Raw genomic sequence first — 17,564 nt, 5'->3', positions numbered from 1 at the left:
AAAGACTACAACTCCAAGGTACTGGGGACCTCACCCTCAATTCCAAGATGCTGTTCAGATTAGGGCTACGGTGCAGAAGAAGAGAGTATCTTCATGTTTTTACCTAGTCTAGTGGAAGGTGTCTCTGCCTGTGGCACAGAGGTTGGAACTAGATGATCTTTAAGGTCCCTTCCAACCCAAACCATTCTGTTTTTCTGATGGAGTGGTCTGTTCCCACTTGGAAGAGAAGGAATCACGTATTTTAAGCTGGCAGAAGACACCTTAAAGGAGAGTAAAGGAGACTTAATCTGTAGATCCTTTAACTACTTAACAAAGATTATCTCCTGGAGACATGGTGTTTACGCTACGGTGTGTAGCAACAGTGCAGTTCTGGATATAGCATTTTTGACCGGTCATTTAAAGTAAAGGCTGGAAGTACGGATGCCTTTTCACATGGCTAGTACTTCACATTGTGACGTTCTTCTGAGTGCTATGTGGTCACCTGCAATTTCATATTTGTTTTGGTATTTTACAGTAAATTCTGTATATATTTTATATATTTTCCTTCTTATCTATATACATTCAAATCTAACTCTGTCCAAAGTAATCTGTTAATTAGAGGTGATACCCTTTCTTTGCTGGGTGGTTGTGGGCAGTAGTATGTAAACCTCTGTTCAACTGTGGTCCTTTGACACAAGGTGTGTTTTGGTGTATGAAATCCCTCAGCTGCTTGGCTCAGCCTAGCAAAATTATTGGTACATTATTACATCACACCGGGAGCATCTCTGGCAACAGTTTCCTCCTCTCCTTCACTGAATGAAGAGGCAAATGGCTTCATCTCAGTAGGTTTTTGTCAACTCCTTGCTTCGTGCTACCAGGACATGCTAAATCAGCTGTTGTAGCTGGCCATGGGGAGGGAGCTGATCTGGGGTGACTGATCAGCACAGTTTATTCAGCAGGACAGAAGTTTAAAAGCAACAGAGAAAAATGATTCACTGATTTTTCTTTTTTATAGTAATTTTTCTCCATTATCCTGTGAAGGGACTGTCTAGCTTTGTAGTAGGGAAGTGATCCCAGTGACCTTGGACAGGTTTTGAGTCAGTGGCATAGTAAAAACAAGATACATATTCTGCCCTATAGCTACTACATTATATTCTGTACTTTACTTATTAACCCTGTGTAAAACTGTACTACAGTGAGTTTAATTTTTACTTGGTACCAGCCACTGTGTGTGGATTGCAGAGGAGATGCTACATTTTCCACCACTTGTCAATAAAATACTATGGTATTTAGAAAGGAAATTGATTTGAGTACTTAAAAAGCAGCAGAATAAGCCTATGAAAGAAAACAGTGGGTGGTGGTTGTTTATGTGAATGCCCAAAATGATTTAAACTTGTTTCTAATGAATTTAAACAAATCAAAGATAACATATTTACTTCTTTGTAACCTCTTTGGAAAAATGGCCTTTGCCATTCAGACGATCCCTTTTCCTCTTGCCTTTCCTAAGACATTGTCAAGTCCTGAGTGTCCAGGGGAGGGAGTGACCCAGCTGATCTTGTACAATACAGCTCTGGCAGCCTACAGGTGACATCAGCCTTGACAATTGAATGGGCACCAAGTCTGCAGGATGCAGAACTGGACAGGAACCAGTCACCTCTGTTATTTCTATCTCCGCACATTTTAAGTCAGTTCTTGTCAACCTGCACTCCACTGGCTCAAGAGTCAGCTTCAGTGGCAATGTGCAGTTAGCAGAGGTCTTCGCTTATTTTGGTTGATCAAAGCTGAATTGAGTCCCTTCTAGAAGAGGGGTTCTACAGAGCTGAGAGGAAGAGCATAACCAATTCCTTGGTGAGAGGTTGCAGCAAGGAGATGAACCACTGCTGCTCTGAAGTCACCCCACTTACCTAGCACACAGGCAGATGCAGAGTCTTCTGCGTAGGGAGAAGCCTCAAGAACACGTGTGCTTGGTAGGAAATGAGTGAGGAGGGAGTGTTGTTCTGCAGCATCACTGAGGACAATGACTACTACTAGCCAAGTTGAGGGAGGTCGTGTTATAGTGCTTACTCAGCTGCAGTGTTGCAATGGAAACAATTGTATGTTTCTAGCAGGGCATTACAGGAGCTTGCTCATTCATAATTGCTTTCTTATCTCATTCCTTGGCCGCAGCAATCCAAACTGTATTGAGCAAAGCACATAAACAGTTTTGTTTACCTTCATTATAAAGCTAGGCATCCTGCTTAATTTTTAGTAAATCGTAATGCTGCTCTGACATCATTAATGCTGGTGGACTTCATGTGTCAGTATTCAGAAAGAGCAATGCTAGAAGCACACAGTTTAATTGTGATTATTAAGCACACCTCTATTTAGCAGTTATGTTATCACAGTGCAAATATTACTCATGGTTTTGCTGGCTTACAGTGAAATTCTCAGTATTTATTCAAAACAATATTAATTTAGTGGAAAATGGATTTCCATTACAGTCTCCACCCCTGATCCCTTTGGGCCAGGTTATAGAATATAACATTGCAATGAACTCCTTGCTCCTAGCCTGGCTATCAACAAGGGGTTTCTGCTACAGTAGTTCCCATAACATGCAACTCAAGTCCCAGATCATAACAACTTAAAAGTATTTTCATTACAATGAGGGAAATGAGTACTTCAGTTCACTCCCTCCTTCCACTCTGGTATTCAGATATAAAGAAAAGCTAGTATCAGTTAGTATAAGAGGTTGTTAGAGGCTGAAAGCTGTCTGGTCTGTGAACAGTTGCTCATTCTGTCCCTCTATCCAATTCTGTTTAGTTCACTGACAGGCTGACCTAGAACAGCAGGTTCCTACAGCACAGGTTTACCAGCATGGAGACTCAAACACAGCACGTGCAGTTGTGATCCTGCTGCTGGACCAAGGCCATGTGTATGGGTATTTCTGGGCATTTGCCATGGGGATGTACCCAAAAGGCAACATCCTACACTCTCACAAAGTATTACCACTTGTTATCCAGCCTGTAGCTTCATACCGAGCGTGGGTTACTGCAGCCGGGTTGAATGGCTAGGTAGGAGTATTATGCAATGCACTAAGCAGAGCCCAGGCAGCACCTCCTGCATACAAAATTGCTCCATTTAGTTTCTCAGCAAAATTATCACTAATGTGAATGTGACTGATTTGTACTGGACATGCTGGAACAAAACCATGTACAGCTATGTCGTCCTTCAGGTCGCAGTTAAGCTAATGAGTGCTCTGAGAGCTTCTCTGGTTTGTACAAATAAATTCCTGAGCTGAAAGCACTACTTGCCAGACTTTGCTGACAAGTTTCCTGTCAGGGTAGATCTGTTCTAGTCTCTCTCACAAGATTTGGGTTTTTTTTTCTTTGTTTTTATCTTTCAGACAGTAGCAGAACCTCAGCAGCTCAATCTGCTGGTAGTTGTTCCTCCTGCCCCAAAACCTTCTGCAGCAACACACTGAACTCAGCCTCCTGCAGCATCAAAAAGCCCTGTGGCCCTGTTTAAAGTCAAAGGTAAAAGGACTGTTGCCATTAAAAACATATCCTCTTTTTAAAGCTGAATGCTTTATTGCAGCCAGTACTATTTGTAACTAGAGGCTATAGCTCTGCTATAGCTCTGCACGGGGATTGCTTAATAAGCTTGTTGATTTGTCCCTCAACATAGCTGTATCCAGGCACAGTCAAAGCTCCAACTAGAGAGGTTTCCACCCACCCTCCCCTCCTCCATAACCCCTGTTGCAAGATAACTCTTCTCATGAAATGCTTTTTAGGGCTTTTATCACCAGTGACTTTCCCAAGCCAAGGCCATGAGAAGAAAAGATACCTCTTAGCGATAAACTTGCAGATTTTATTCCTGAATGAGATTATTGCTTTAAGTGAAACTGTGAGAAGCATGGCACAGAAAGGACTTAGACAGTGACCTGGCAGCTTAGGTAGCTTAGTTATCACAGTTATTCCCTTTGCTCTTCCTTCCAGGCAAGGGAAATGTTGATTTGTTCTGGGACTGAGAGAGTTTGCTAGCTAAGAAGGTGAAGGGCTCAAGCAGTGTTTTCCGATCTGTTACAGTCACTTCCCACAGTCTCACTTTCTCAGCCCTTGCCCATTGCTGTGCTGCTTCTGTTTCCACTTGCCTTTGGTCCACGAGGTCAGTTTTGTTTCCCAGGACAATAACTGTTACCTACAAACAAAACAAAAGCGTAAGCTTTGTACAAAACGCATGCACCACTCACAGCTCTTTTCAACAACAGGCAAGTAGCAACACAGTTCAGACCTGTTCTTTAACTCAGCACTAGCACAAGATAAACTGTGTGTAGTTTGGAAGATCAGGGTTTGGGATTCTAATTAGCCTCATCTACATGTGGGCTGGGAGCTGGTTTTAATCATAGGATATGCAGGACTTCTACCTCCCCAGCTGCTTGAAGGGAAGCAATGCCCACGAGAGCCAAAGTTAAACAGCCCTATTCTCCATTTACTTGGCAACTGACCTGCCCTATACAAATGATAAGAACATGACATCTGAGTAGGTCAGAGCAGCAGATGCTTGAGAGGCGGTGGCAGCAGAGAGAGCCTGGACCCCACAGCTGTGGATTTTGCCCAGCTTGTTTTAACCAAGCCCACAATACAAATAAAGCCAACTGTGCCAGAAGGCGGCCTGTGCCAGCAGCCCGGGCAGGCTGAGCTGTTGTTCAGCCCAGCCAGCTGCCCACTCCTGCACGCATGGAAAGCCACCAGAGGGACCTATCGGGACAGTCTTCTGTTGCTGCAAGGGTCAGATAAGCACCATCCTCTCAGAAGCAGTTTCAAGAGCAGCTGGTTAGCTAACTAGAGCAGCACAGCTGTTTCACAACACAGCCTTAGTTGTAATGATCCATCCAGTGACTTCTGTATCACCAAGGAAGTACAGTGTGGCTGAGCTCAGTGGCCTGCCTGGTACTTCAGTTCTAGGAAGTGCTGAAGGTGGTGCTGGCCACTTACAGTTACTGCTCCTGCTATTTTAAGTTAACCATTTTCTAAAAACGTGTTACCAGCATCAGCTCCCAAGAGAAACCATGCCTACATTTAGAGTTCAAGGTCCTTAGTCAAACTCTGGTCTCAACTCTACACTAGTGGTTTGACAAAGTGATAAATTCTTCTTTGGGTTTTTTGCTGTGGCCACACCTGCATGCTCTTTCCTGTTCATCAAGCTAATTCCAGGACGTCTTTTTCTTAGCAGCTAGAGGTGTTTGTCCTGTTCCTGTGAGGTCTGAGGCTTCCTTTCCTTTCCATAGCAGCCTAGGGTGTTCAGGAAAATGTGTTTTCCCTCTGAGAAAGCTTTGAAAGAAGCTAAAATCTTCATATGCATTTACCACATGCTTCAACTGAATTTTACCTATGGTTAAACTCTGTCATTATGAGAGAACACAAACTCTATTTAGCATAAAATTTGGCCAGGCTTTAAGGTGGGTGCTGGAGAGCAGAGGCAAGGAACCAACCATCAGTGCTTTCTGTCATCTGCCATGCAACAGGCGACTTCAAGGTGAAGTTCTGCCAGCTCAGAAGCACCAGGTGAGATAGATCCCTCATTCAGTTGAGGATGCTTTCTAGCATAGCCCAAGCTTTGAGCCTGCTGTTGCTTTTTTAAGCTAGGACTCCTGAGCTCACCTTCTGTCTATGTTTCAAAACCTATTATATATGGACTATAAATCACAGAAATAAAACTAAGTTATCCAGCTTATTGTGGGCACCACTTTCTCAACTATGCCATCCTTAGTCAAGATCAAAACTTTTAAGCTCTGCCAAAGGATAAACAAATTGGCTGTTTTCTAAAATACCTGCATGCAACAAGAGAGGAGTTCTGGCAGGTAACATAGAAGAGAGAGAGACATGGATCCTGTTTGGGCTGTGATTCGCTCTCTGCATTACAACATGCTGTAAAGTAACTCATGGGGCCCTCAAAAAAACACAGCACCTGAGCAAAACTTCCTGCTTGTCCAGCTTTCCTCGCCCTGCAGGGGAGTTGTGATTGACTCCCAGATTCCTGCTATATGTGACGGCCTGCAGCTCACACCAGCCCTACAAGCTAACATAACTCTCCCCTGATGGCACATTCGGCTGATGTCAGCCTTGGAGCCTGCCTTCCTCCACCACCCTATGTGCTGTCAGTACTGAACGAGATACATTTTTGGAAAGTCTCTCCCTACCATTATCCAATTAATTCTTCATGAGCTTCTATTATTTTTTTTTAACAGCATAAACCAGACATTTGGAAAGCTGTAGGCTAAAGACATTTACCAGGAAAAACTACTAGAGAACATAAAGATACTGTAGGAAAAGCCATAATGCTAATGCCACATGCAAGTTATATTTGTTTAGCTAAGCTGGAACACTGTCAGCTGAAAACACTAGCTGCTTTCTAAGGGAAAATAGAGCAGTCATTTCACACAATTGAATTGATTCAATATGGTTGTTAAAATACATTAAAGCTGCTTTGCCAATTGACTAATGTCTGGGAGACCCACTGTCAATTACACTAGTTTGTAAGCCATCAAGTACATGAATACAAAACAAACAAAGATAATGCCCTCCGTAACATTATTCTATGCACTTGACTTCCCATGTACAATATCTAAAAAAAAATGTATGAACTGCACTGCTGTAGACCATATGTTTTATTAGTCATAAGTATCCTGGCTGGTGCATTCAGTTAACTGAATTTTAGCTCAGTAGATGAAGTAAGGAGGAAAAAAAACCCCGCATTCTTTTGCATGACCTGCATGGCATGTGAATTAGGCTTCCCCAGCATGAGAAAGCTTCCTTTTGCTGGATTGCCCACGGCTATGGGTACATTCATTTTCCTTTGTATGCAAGCTTTAAAGAAACAAACTCTCTGCTTTGCAACCTTAATTTTCTATCACTGATATAGCTATGAGCCAAGCAGTTAAGCACCATGAGTTTACCTCCTTTTTGTCTCTAAAGACATCAATCTCCTTTTTGAGCAGTTCCACTCTTTGGAAAGCTTCGAGGCTGGTCACAGCATACACGAGAACGAAGGCATCAGCGACAGAGAAATAGTGCTTTGGCACTTCTACGCCCTCCTGCAGACCCCTGGTGTCATAAAGCCGTAACTGTTCCTTCACACCTCGGTCTGTTTCCACCGATGCCAAATACACATCTTCCATTGTGGCACCCTCTTCTAAACCTGTTTTAAATCAAGCAGGAAAGTTCAACTGGTGTAAGTACAGCACCACTATAAGAATTATTTGAAGTACAGCAGGCTTTTACCCAACAATAGCTTCCAGTGCATGTTTTCCAGAGTGACTTGACCTGGACTCAGCCTTGCCTGACATCCCCATGAAGGACTGTATTTATAGATCACTGCACCAGCTATTTACAATAGCGACACTGCATAAATACAACCATCTAATATGTGAACACATGATTATGCCTGTGAAATTAACCTATGCAACATGCACATTCAGTATAGGATAAGATACATAGCTCTTCTCCTAGGTTTCCCAAACTCCAACCACCCAGGGTACCAGTTCTGTGCCAAACATGCTGCAAATGGGCCTGCCCAAACATATCCTTTTGGAAGAACAGCCAAGGAACACCAGATAGTCAAGTACTAACATCTTGAGCCTACTTCTTTGCTTCATACTGAGCCGGATCATACAGCAGAAGCAGAAGCCAAAAGAATAATTCTGGAAATGAACGTGTATTGGTGGTACAATTAACCAACAAGTAAAATCAAGCCAGAAAAGGAAGGGGAAGTTTGCATGCAAGCAAATTTGCATGTTATATTTACTCAGATACACAGTGAGTTTTTTCCACCCCTTAGGGATTTAAAATGATTCAGATTTGCTAATAAAAGCAAGCTCATCTACTGCGAGGTAAGAGCACACACAAGGTAACAAGCTTTCATATATATATCTATCTATATATCTATATATATATATCACCTGCTCCATGGTAACTATCTGCAGACTGGCTCTCCTTGCTTCCTCTCCTCATTGTAAACGTGAGGTAATTCAAGACCTCTTACTTTGAACTAATTAAAATTACTTTTTCCAAGCCAAACCTGAAAACACATAGATCACCTTAGCTTTGTGTTCCCCCTGGATGTGGGTGCATAAGGTTACAGGTCCCAGCAAACTATGTACAGTCACTGGGCCACTTTCAGAGTTGGTTTTAAGTATCCATATAAACCCTCTGGAATCCACCTTTTTGCCTCCATTGCACTCCTGTATGCATGAACTGTTTGCCTTTGCAGGGCTACAGCAACTAGTTCTGTTTTATTGTCTTTGTGTGCCAAAAAGGGGCCATATTAGTGCATTGTTTAAGAAAACACCAGGGATTATTTGCCCTGTGAAAATAAGGATTTTTCTGCATTCAATGACACTATTCAGAGTACTTCACATTGACAAACAAGCTGAAGCATTCCACCCACACTGACCATTTCCCATGATGTATGCAGCATTCCTGTGCAGGAAAGTGGCACAAGCTGTTCTTTTTGCCCCTCTCTGTGCAGTCATCATAGATCAAACTCTTATTAGGTTTGCAACGAATTAATTTCCCTCGCCTCCAAATATAACCATGCTAATGTGCAAAAGCAAAACTGCGAGCAGAAGGACAAAACAAAGGTTAATAAGAAGAGGAGTCACAAACACATTCCATGTAGCTGGAGAATGTGTTACAAGGGCATTTCTTAAGACCAAAGCAGTAACAAAGCCCTTTCTGGATATAGCACTCTTCTATAGATAAAGCACTATATTCTTGCTTTGCGTCCTTGTGTTGTACAGACAGGTCAAGGAAATACCTAGCATCAGTAAATACTACTTTGGCAAGAAGGAATGAACCATAACTACCGAAGTTTTCTACTTAGAAAGCAATGATGTTGTACAGGTTTTTACCATCTAAATGATGCACTGTAATTCAGCAGTCTTTAATATATCCACCTTCTCCTCTGATGGTCTCTTTTTAATGGCATTAAAAGTGGCAGTGAAAACTATGTCTTTTAACAACCTACTTGAAAATTAAGTGAAAAATTAAGACCCAGCACTTAAGTCAGCAGAATAGAGCAATAAATTTTGATGTGAAATGGGGAGGGCACTTTGGAGGCAGCTGGAATTTATGCATCAGTAGCAGATTCCAGAGGTAAAGCTTCACCTATGTACGTTGCAGGAGGGAGTATATGCAAGTAGATTCCTAAGCAAACACAGATAATTTTTAGACGTACCTGTGTCACCATATTCTAGGCCCTGCTTCTAAAGCCCAGACCACATGCTAGCCAATATTTACAATTCTTGTCAGTACCATCCCAGTCAAACACTTTCGTGGTCTCCATTCAAACATGGATGGGGCCTGAGCAACCTGGTCTAGTGGAAGGTGTCCTTGCCCATGGCAGGAGGATTGGAACTTGATCTCTAAGGTACCTTCCAACCCAAACCATGCTATGATTTTATGTGCCAGGCAAGCTGTTGTACTAGCAGCAAAACTAGTTAGGAAAGCCCATTATCCTAGGAGGGTGCCTTTTAACACCCCATCCTCCTGTCACAAGGATCCCAGATCTCCTTTCCTTCTCTGGCATCCCTGGGCATCCTCCCACCTGCACTAGCTGGGTGGGCAAAGGCAGCTTGTGCTGTGGAGTGACTGCCCTGCAGACTGCTACCGGCTCAAGCAGCTTTCCCTTGCAGGAGAGTATTGTCATGTGCCCTTCCTCTCCTTCCTGCTATCAGTTCTTTTAAATTTACAGAAGCGTATTGTGAGACATCCACTGCTGTGACACAGATGAATGGGCAGATGGAACTAGCTTTCATGTTCCGAAGCTATGGGGGGAAAGGGGAACTAACAACAGTTGCAGTGAACAATCCTGCGGTTTCTTTGGAAACTAAAGATGAAAAAAAATTAGGGAGGGAAAAGAAGGATAGACAGGAGATTGATGCCATTCTCTAGTGCCTACCATAGCTGGTGCAAGTCTTGGGAGACACAGAAAGGTCTTCATCTATGTTACCAACTGCTGCCACAGAGGAGCCGCAAGGGGAAGCTTCAGTCATAAACTGAGTGGTGTTTCAACCCCTGGTGGCTTCCCAATCAGGAAAGGCTCAATATACTAATAAATACAGCACACAGCCTGAGCAAGGCAGAGATATTGCAAATACTAAAATATAGCAAAATTTCAAGATGGATGGAATTTCAGAAGTTCCTCAGGGACTCTTGAACATAAAGTCAGAGCATGTTTTGTGTCTTCTTAGGGTACTTTTTGAAGTCTTGTATGTATTTTCACCTTCCCTTTTTAAAGCAGGAACTTAGCAAAGACCTCCTAAAACATGCTATCCCTTGTGTTTGTAAACTGCAGGATAACATGCTTTGCTTTCTTACATCTCAAATGACAACATATCAGAGTATCCCTGACTTGGAGAAGAGCTGGACAGGCCTCAGCAAGAGCTGGTCTATTTAGAAGTAGCTGCTAGTTAAGTACTGGTCCAACCAAGTAGTGGGCACCATTCTGACCCTTAGTTGCATACATTCAGCTCCATTTTCATCCATTTCTAAAATGTTAAGCTGGCTGCAGCTCTATCATGAGGTAGTTTTGATATAAGAAACAAAGATACAAGAACACGCAATTTGGTTAATTAGCTTCCATAGCTTTGGAGCTGTGAAAGCCAAAACCTAAAATCCCTTCAGATGAGACCAAATAAGGCAAATTCTTCCATTATGGGTTTTACCACAGCAATATATGTTTTCATTCCTAGCTGGTAAGATGATTTGAAGTAGCTACTTATGAATAACCTGACCACACCAGCTATTTACACAGCCAGGAGGCAGAGATAAGGAAAATCCACAGGAAGCCTTCTCATCTCCTCCTGTTGAGCTGATAAGGGGCCAGAGATACTTTAAAGGCAGAAGGAAGACTCCTTTCTGCACCACAACTGAACAGGGACACTGCTTAAGGAAAAACACCTATCCTCTTTATGGACATGTCCTGTGCCAAAGTCAAACCAGGAACTCTGTTAGCCCCCCCAAGAGAGCTTAGGCCAAGCAGAGCAAGCCCTAACAACTCTTCGTCCTGACCGTGGCAGTATAGTCCCTGCATGACTCAAAGCTAAATCTGCACCCATTACAAACATCTGCTTTCAGGTTTTGTCTCATTCCTTGTATCAGCTTAGCCAGAGAGGATAACCTGCTTAGTAAGGTTCCATGGGATTTAGCCCTAGAGGGCAGGGGTGCCCAAGACTGTTGGTTGATATTCAAGGATCACCTGCTACAAGCTCAGGAGTGTTGCATCCCAACCAGAAGGAAGTGCAGCAGGAGGGCCAGGAGACCTCCTTGGATGGATAAGGAGCTCCTGAGGAGCCTTCGAAGGAAAAAAGAGGCTTATAAAAGGTGGAAGCAAGGACAGGAGGCCTGGGAAGAGTACAGGGGTGTTGTCCAGGAAGCTAGGGGCCAGGTTAGGAAAGCTAAGGCCCAGTTAGAATTAAACTTGACTAGGGATGTTAAGGATAACAGGAAGGGATTCTACAAGTACATAGCAAATAAAAAACAGATGAGGGACAACGTAGGCCCCCTCAGGAAGCTCTCGGGAGTACTGGCTACACAGGATTTGGAGAAGGCTGAGGTTCTGAATGACTTCTTTGCCTCAGTCTTCACTGGCAAAGGCTCTGACCAAACCACCCAAGTCTTGGAAGGCAGACACAGGTACTGTGAGAAGGAAGACCTTGTGCCCACTGTAGGAGAGGATCTGGTTCAAGACCATCTTAAAAATCTGAACATGCACAAGTCCATAGGACCTGATAAAATCCATCTGTGGGTCCTGAAGGAGCTGGCAAATGAAGTTGCTAAGCTGCTGGCCATCATATTTGAAAAATCATGGCAGTCAGGTGAAGTTCCTGATGACTGGAAAAAGGGAAATATAACCCCCATTTTCAAGAAGGGGAAAATGGATGACCCAGGGAATTACAGACCAGTCAGTCTCACCTCTGTGCCTGGCAAAATCTTGGAGCAGATTCTGCTGGAAGGCATGCTAAGGCACATGAAAAACAACAAGGTGCTTGGTGACAGCCAGCATGGCTTCACTAAGGGGAAATCCTGCCTGACCAATTTGGTGGCCTTCTGTGATGGGGCTACAGAACTGATGGACAGGAGTAGAGCAGTTGATGTTATCTACCTGAAATTGTGTAAAGCGTTCAACACTGTCCCACACAACATCTCTAAATTGTCTCTAAATTGGAGAGACATCAATTTGATGGATGGACCACTTGGTGGATAAAGAACTGGCTGGATGGCCGCACACAAAGAGTTGTGGTCAATGGCTCAATGTCCAGCTGGAGACCAGTAATGAGTGGTGTCCTCAGGGATCGGTGTTGGGACTGGTCTTGTTCCACATCTTCATCGCTGACATGGACAGTGGGACTGAGTGCGCCCTCAGCAAGTTTGCTGATGACACCAAGCTGTGTGGTTCAGTTGATACGCTGAAGGGAAGGAATGCCATCCAGAGGGACCTTGACACGCTTGTGAGGTGGGCTGATGCCAACCTCATGAAGTTTAACCATGCCAAGTGCAAGGTCCTACACCTGGGTCGGAGCAATCCCAGGCATAGCTACAGGTTGGGCAGAGAAGAGATTCAGAGAAGCCCTGCGGAGAAGGACTTGGGGATGTTGGTTGATGAGAAAATGAACATGAGCCAAGAGTGTGTGCTTGCAGTCCAGAAATCCAACTGTATCCTGGGCTGCATCAAAAAGAACGTGACCAGCAGGTCAAAGGAGGTGATCCTGCCCCTTTACTCTGCTCTCGTGAGACCTCACCTGGAGTATTGTGTGCAGTTCTGGTGTCCTCAACATAAAAAGGACATGGAACTGTTGGAACAAGTCCAGAGAAGGGCCAGGAGGATGATCAGGGAACTGGAGCACCTCCCGTATGAAGACAGGCTGAGAAAGTTGGGGCTGTTCAGCCTGGAGAAGAGAAGGCTGCATGGAGACCTCATAGCAGCCTTCCAAGTATCTGAAGGGTGCCTATAGGGATGCTGGAGAGGGACTCTTCAATAGGGACTGTAGTGACAGGACAAGGGGTAACGGGTTAAAACTTAAACAGGGGAAGTTTAGATTGGATATAAGGAGGAAATTCTTTCCTGTGAGGGTGGTGAGGCACTGGAATGGGTTGCCCAGGGAGGTTGTGGATGCTCCATCCCTGGCAGTGTTCAAGGCCAGGTTGGACGAAGCCTTGGGTGAGATGGTTTAGTGTGAGGTGTCCCCCCCCCCATGGCAGGGGGTTTGGAACTAGATGATCTTAAGGTCCTTTCTGACCCTAACTATTCTATGATTCTATATGTTACTTTATGCATCTCTGTTTCTCTCACCTTTTTGCCCTTTCCTTTCTCATGCTAAACAAACAGCTGCTCTTGCAATTTTAAAGCCCAGCACAAAGGTGTGTAGCACTACACATTGTTGCTCACATGGTCCAAGAACAATTATTCCATTTTGGGGGCATTCTTCCCTCCCGACAACTTTTTCCTCTTTGACCTCAAGCAATCTTAGTGCCTTTGCAAGAGTGCCAGCTGCTGACCATGTAAGAAACACAGAACTTAGGGACTTAATTTGTGACAAGCCAGGGAGAGCTGAAGGTGCACATTTTCTAGGAAAAGAAAGCACAGCTAGGTTTACAGCACCATGACCAAGTACGCAGCCAGGAGCATAGGCTCAAAGCCAAGGGCTTTATATAGCAACCTGAAACCTCCAAGGACATTAATCACTTCCCTGATAGCAGCTCTGCCACCACTCCTTTTGACAGCAAAGTCAACAAGAGGCACCTGAGCACTGACACAGTCTCACAGATGATTACAGCCACAAGGAGATCCCCATGTCAGTGGCTGGGACATCACAGAGGTTGGCACCAGAACCTGTGCTGCTCTGAGCCTACAACCAAGTTTGAGCATGCTTCTTGTTACTAGGAGGAGGATATGGATGCCACCAGGAATGGAAAGACTCCATGCGTTGGTTCCCTGGCCCTCGGACCAGCCGCAGAGCTGCTCCTGACGTCAGTCAGGAAGCACAGGTTTTGGAACAGCTTGTGTCCACGTTGCCATACCCGGTGGGCTGCCTTACTGACTGGCTCTGAACAGACAGGCTTTCAGCAAACACACTAGTCCCTTTCGCCTCCTGCCAGAGAGGCCAGCAGCCAAGATGTATATGCCAACTTTCTGGAGCTCAAGGATCAAGATTCAGTAATCACGTTTTAAGCGTGAAGGGGCCACCCCTGCGACAATGGCAGCAGCAATGAGTCCGTGCAGTGTAAAGCAGCTCAGCTAAGGAGCAATCAAAGACTCACTGTCATTCAAACTCCATCCTTGCCCAGTGAGACCCTTATAGTGGTGTCCTGCTTCTGCAGTTTGAGGGTTAAATTAATACAGATTGGAGCAGTAGCTAAAGATCTTCTGGGAACCATTTTCAGCAGCCCAGCACCCTCTGCCAGAACTGTCTGTGGGCTGAGGAAAAGGCAGGGAGGATGGTGACCACTCAGCAGGACTGCCAGGAACACCAACATATCAGTCCATACCCCAAAATATGCCTGATGGCACACGTGCTGGGACATTGCTGCTTGTCCCTTGGGTCTGCAATGGCTCCATATGAGCCCTTTGCATACTCTCATCTTAACTCTGCTATTTTCCCTCTTTCTCTAAATGTCTTGGGAATAAGATTTGTCCAGAATAATAGAAAACAGGAGACTACCTTCCTCCTTGTCTCCTCTGCTATCAGCTGCTCCTCCCCTTACTGTTAACTCCAAAAAATAAGAGCAGTGCTGTGGGAAAAGAAAACTGATATTTTTAAGGAAGGGAGGGGGGAAGTTCGCATTGCACAATGGCTGAGTTGGAGCAGAGCATTCAGGAGTGACAGAGGGACACCCGCAGCTAAACCGTGGGCACAAGGCCTCCCTCCGGTTATGTCAGCCAATACCCATGACGCTGTATAATCATGTACATGACTGGCTCCATAAATAGCTCCTCTGATCAGCAACACCCGAATATCCTTCCTGCCTGGGTCATTAATAGGAGCCCGGGGCAGGAAGTAATGCAAGGCAATATGATTTAAGTAATGTGGCCTTGCTCATGCTGCTTGGGTGTCTGTTATAGCCACCCAGCCCCGTGCAGAGGAGTGGCAGCTCCGTGGCAATGGGAAAAACCTTTAGCCTGCAGGCTTTGCAACCTTCACGCTGAAAGCTACACAGGGCTACGTGCGTAGGGCTCAGTAGGATGCTGGAAACAGACGTTACTGCAATATTAGAGGAAATCCTTTGAAACAAGGGCATGAGCACACAGTTCTGTATCACGCTTTGCCAGCAAATTCCTCCCATCCACACATTTTAAAGGCACAGTGACTGCAAAGCACCGTTCTAGAAACCCTAGTGTTTATCCAATAACTCATTCCAAGTCCACTTCACTTACCAGCCCAAGGAAAAGATACAAACGGACTAGATATCTTCTGTCAAAGCCCTAAGATTCACCCCTGGTGCCAGCACCTGTTCGTAGTTGAGGCAGGAGTATTTTGCCAGCCTGCTGATCATTGTGCTTCCTCTCTTAGAGAAATCATGTGGAAACAGAGGGAAACAAGATGGCTTTGCCTTCATTACCTTTCTTTTGTGCACAGCAAGTCTCACACATCCCATGCTCCTCTCCCAAGGCCCTTTTCCATGGGAGGATTTATTTCAGAACTCCAAGCTTGGCCCTTGAAGTTCAGCACACAGCATGGGACCTACAGCTGAACTGGTTTTCTTTCCAGCGCTTTGATTAAATATCAGCCAAACCCAAGCAAAATAAAGCTTTAAGGAGACGGAATAAAAGTCTGAACAGTCTCTCCACTCATCAGAAGAGATCTATTTACTTTTCAGGCATCTACAGCATCTTGCAGGGAATGAGATATTTCTTATGTAAACAGGCAGCAAGCACATCATCTACTTTTCTGTTTGTTTCTTTCTAAGCATTCACATATTTTCTAACTGGGAACACCACAAAAAGGGTTCTTCTCCAAGCCTTGTTTAAAAATAGGTAAATAAGGGGCTATGAATTTCAAAAACTGCCCAGAGATGCAACAAACACACATTAATTTCCTCCTTCACCCGGTGCAGTTTGCAGTCCTCCTTTACTGTGTTTTTGGGAACCACGCAGAGCAAGATGCTGGAAAAGGAAGCAAAAAAAGCAAAAATATCTCACCAATAGTGTGCTTTCCATAGAGAAGCTGCTCCAAAATCGCAGTCTTTCCCACCGAGGCCATTCCACACACCACCACCTTGTAGCCCTTTCCCATCTTTCCCAAGAGGGCAGAGTCAGCAGGCGAGCCCTGTGCAGACACAGGAGTCTGTGAGCCTGGCACCAGGCACAAATGAAGCCCACAAAAGGTGAGAGGCAAAGTGGGAAGCAGCGGCTGCTGAGAGGCACAGCTCCCCCCCCCAGTGCTGGTATTTTTAGGACTAGAGTTTCCTCCCACACCGTTTTCTCAGGTTTTATGCTGCTGCCATTGCTGATGATGCTTGTCCGCAGCCTCAACACTTGTCCCATCAGGCCTGGGGAGACTGAAGCTGTGTTATCCCTCTGGGGCAAAGGCTGTGTTTGTTGGTGTGTGCATGCTGCAAGGCCTGTGTTACTGGCTTCATGGGTTTGCAGTAGGCCTGATGGTACCTGGTGGTATCAGGATGGCTTCTGGAACTGCAGCAAAACAGCAGTACCTTCCCTTTTATTTCATACATAGAAAGATTCTAGCTTTTACAGGCTATGAGCTCGAAAATAGAAGTGTTAAAGGCAGAAACACAGGAAAGCAAATGCAAAAGCAGGGTTTTCATCTGCTTTAAGTCAGTTTGGATGGGTGGGGGTTGGTCCTAGCAGGAGGCCTCCAGAAGCCGGCCATGGGCCCTAACTCCAAGTTTGCTACTTGAAGCAGTTTGCCCCAGACACAGCTGCGGAGTACCTTGTTAGGACTAGGAGGGGCTGGTGTTGTCCTGCTTCAATTCCAGGTTAGCTGGGTGATGCTTCACAAGCCAGGGTGCCCTGCAAAACATACACCAAAAGATGGAGAGGTCACCCCACCGCAAAGCAGGAGGCACTTTCAGTCAGGGAAAGCCTAATTCCAGCTTTGATTCCCCACTACCTCCATAGCAGCACACTGAGGACGCTGCAGAAAGCGGGACAAAGTCCCCTCAGCACCAGGCCTCTTCCCTAGGCCTGACAATTCACCTCTGCTAGTGCCGGGGAGAAGGGAAGGCACAGAAACGCTCGGTACGCAGGAGAGACGGGAGCACAACGGGAACGGGCAGAGCCAGGGCCTCGGCCCCAGCGCGGGCAGACGCTCACCTTGTCACACGGCCCTTGCACAGAGCCCCTTAGGCCTGCGGCACCGGCGGCTGGCTCCCTCCCCACCTCCCCCAAAGGCTTTAGGGCTGTTTTGGTTCCCTCTCCCCCGTTATAATTTAACTGTATGACGTGTCTCCCACCTCCCCCCCACGCACCTGGGCACAGCTTCCCTCGGGACCCCATGGAGCCGGGACGAGTCCCGCCCCTGCCGCCCATTGGCAGGCGCGGAGGCCGGGCCCGGCCGGGGCGGGACGAGGAGAGTGGCCGGGCAGTTC

At 45.5% G+C, this 17,564-nt stretch overlaps 1 protein-coding gene across 7 annotated transcripts; it reads right to left on the bottom strand.

Annotated features, from left to right (window-relative positions):
- Window positions 1-3,811: 3,811 nt before the first annotated feature.
- Window positions 3,812-17,549, bottom strand: NKIRAS1 (NFKB inhibitor interacting Ras like 1). Of its 7 annotated transcripts, none has more exons than XM_057424961.1 (5): window positions 17,445-17,549; window positions 16,907-16,986; window positions 16,156-16,282; window positions 6,914-7,155; window positions 3,812-4,155 (listed from the first exon to the last, which is right to left on the bottom strand). In XM_057424961.1, exons 3-5 carry the CDS (start codon window positions 16,247-16,249, stop codon window positions 3,916-3,918), a joined length of 576 nt encoding a protein of 191 aa, XP_057280944.1. In that variant the 5' UTR covers window positions 16,250-16,282; window positions 16,907-16,986; window positions 17,445-17,549; the 3' UTR covers window positions 3,812-3,915. The 7 variants fall into 7 exon arrangements, with proteins under 7 accessions (XP_057280944.1, XP_057280946.1, XP_057280948.1 ...); XM_057424963.1 differs by lacking the exon at window positions 16,156-16,282 and adding an exon at window positions 15,901-16,119; XM_057424965.1 differs by lacking the exon at window positions 16,156-16,282 and adding an exon at window positions 16,044-16,119.
- Between the last annotated feature and the right edge of the window lie 15 nt (window positions 17,550-17,564).

The sequence above is a fragment of the Pezoporus wallicus genome, unplaced genomic scaffold (assembly GCF_028554395.1).
Source record: "Pezoporus wallicus isolate ANWC-B61680 ecotype Strahan unplaced genomic scaffold, APGP_CSIRO_Pwel_v1 contig_3181, whole genome shotgun sequence".
In the NCBI taxonomy this organism is placed as follows: domain Eukaryota; kingdom Metazoa; phylum Chordata; class Aves; order Psittaciformes; family Psittacidae; genus Pezoporus; species Pezoporus wallicus.
Note: the sequence above shows the minus strand (reverse complement) of the source record. Positions and strands in the feature narration are given on the sequence as shown.

Bases quoted from the DNA above. Each gene is read 5' to 3' on its own strand.
- NKIRAS1 (XM_057424961.1), bottom strand. From the start codon at position 16,249: ATGGGAAAGGGCTACAAGGTGGTGGTGTGTGGAATGGCCTCGGTGGGA. The intron at 7,156-16,155 runs GTGAGATATTTT...GATTTAAAACAG, and splicing joins CTATGGAAAGCACACTATTG to GTTTAGAAGAGGGTGCCACA. The intron at 4,156-6,913 runs GTAAACTCATGG...TTTTGTTTGTAG, and splicing joins TCTTTAGAGACAAAAAGGAG to GTAACAGTTATTGTCCTGGG.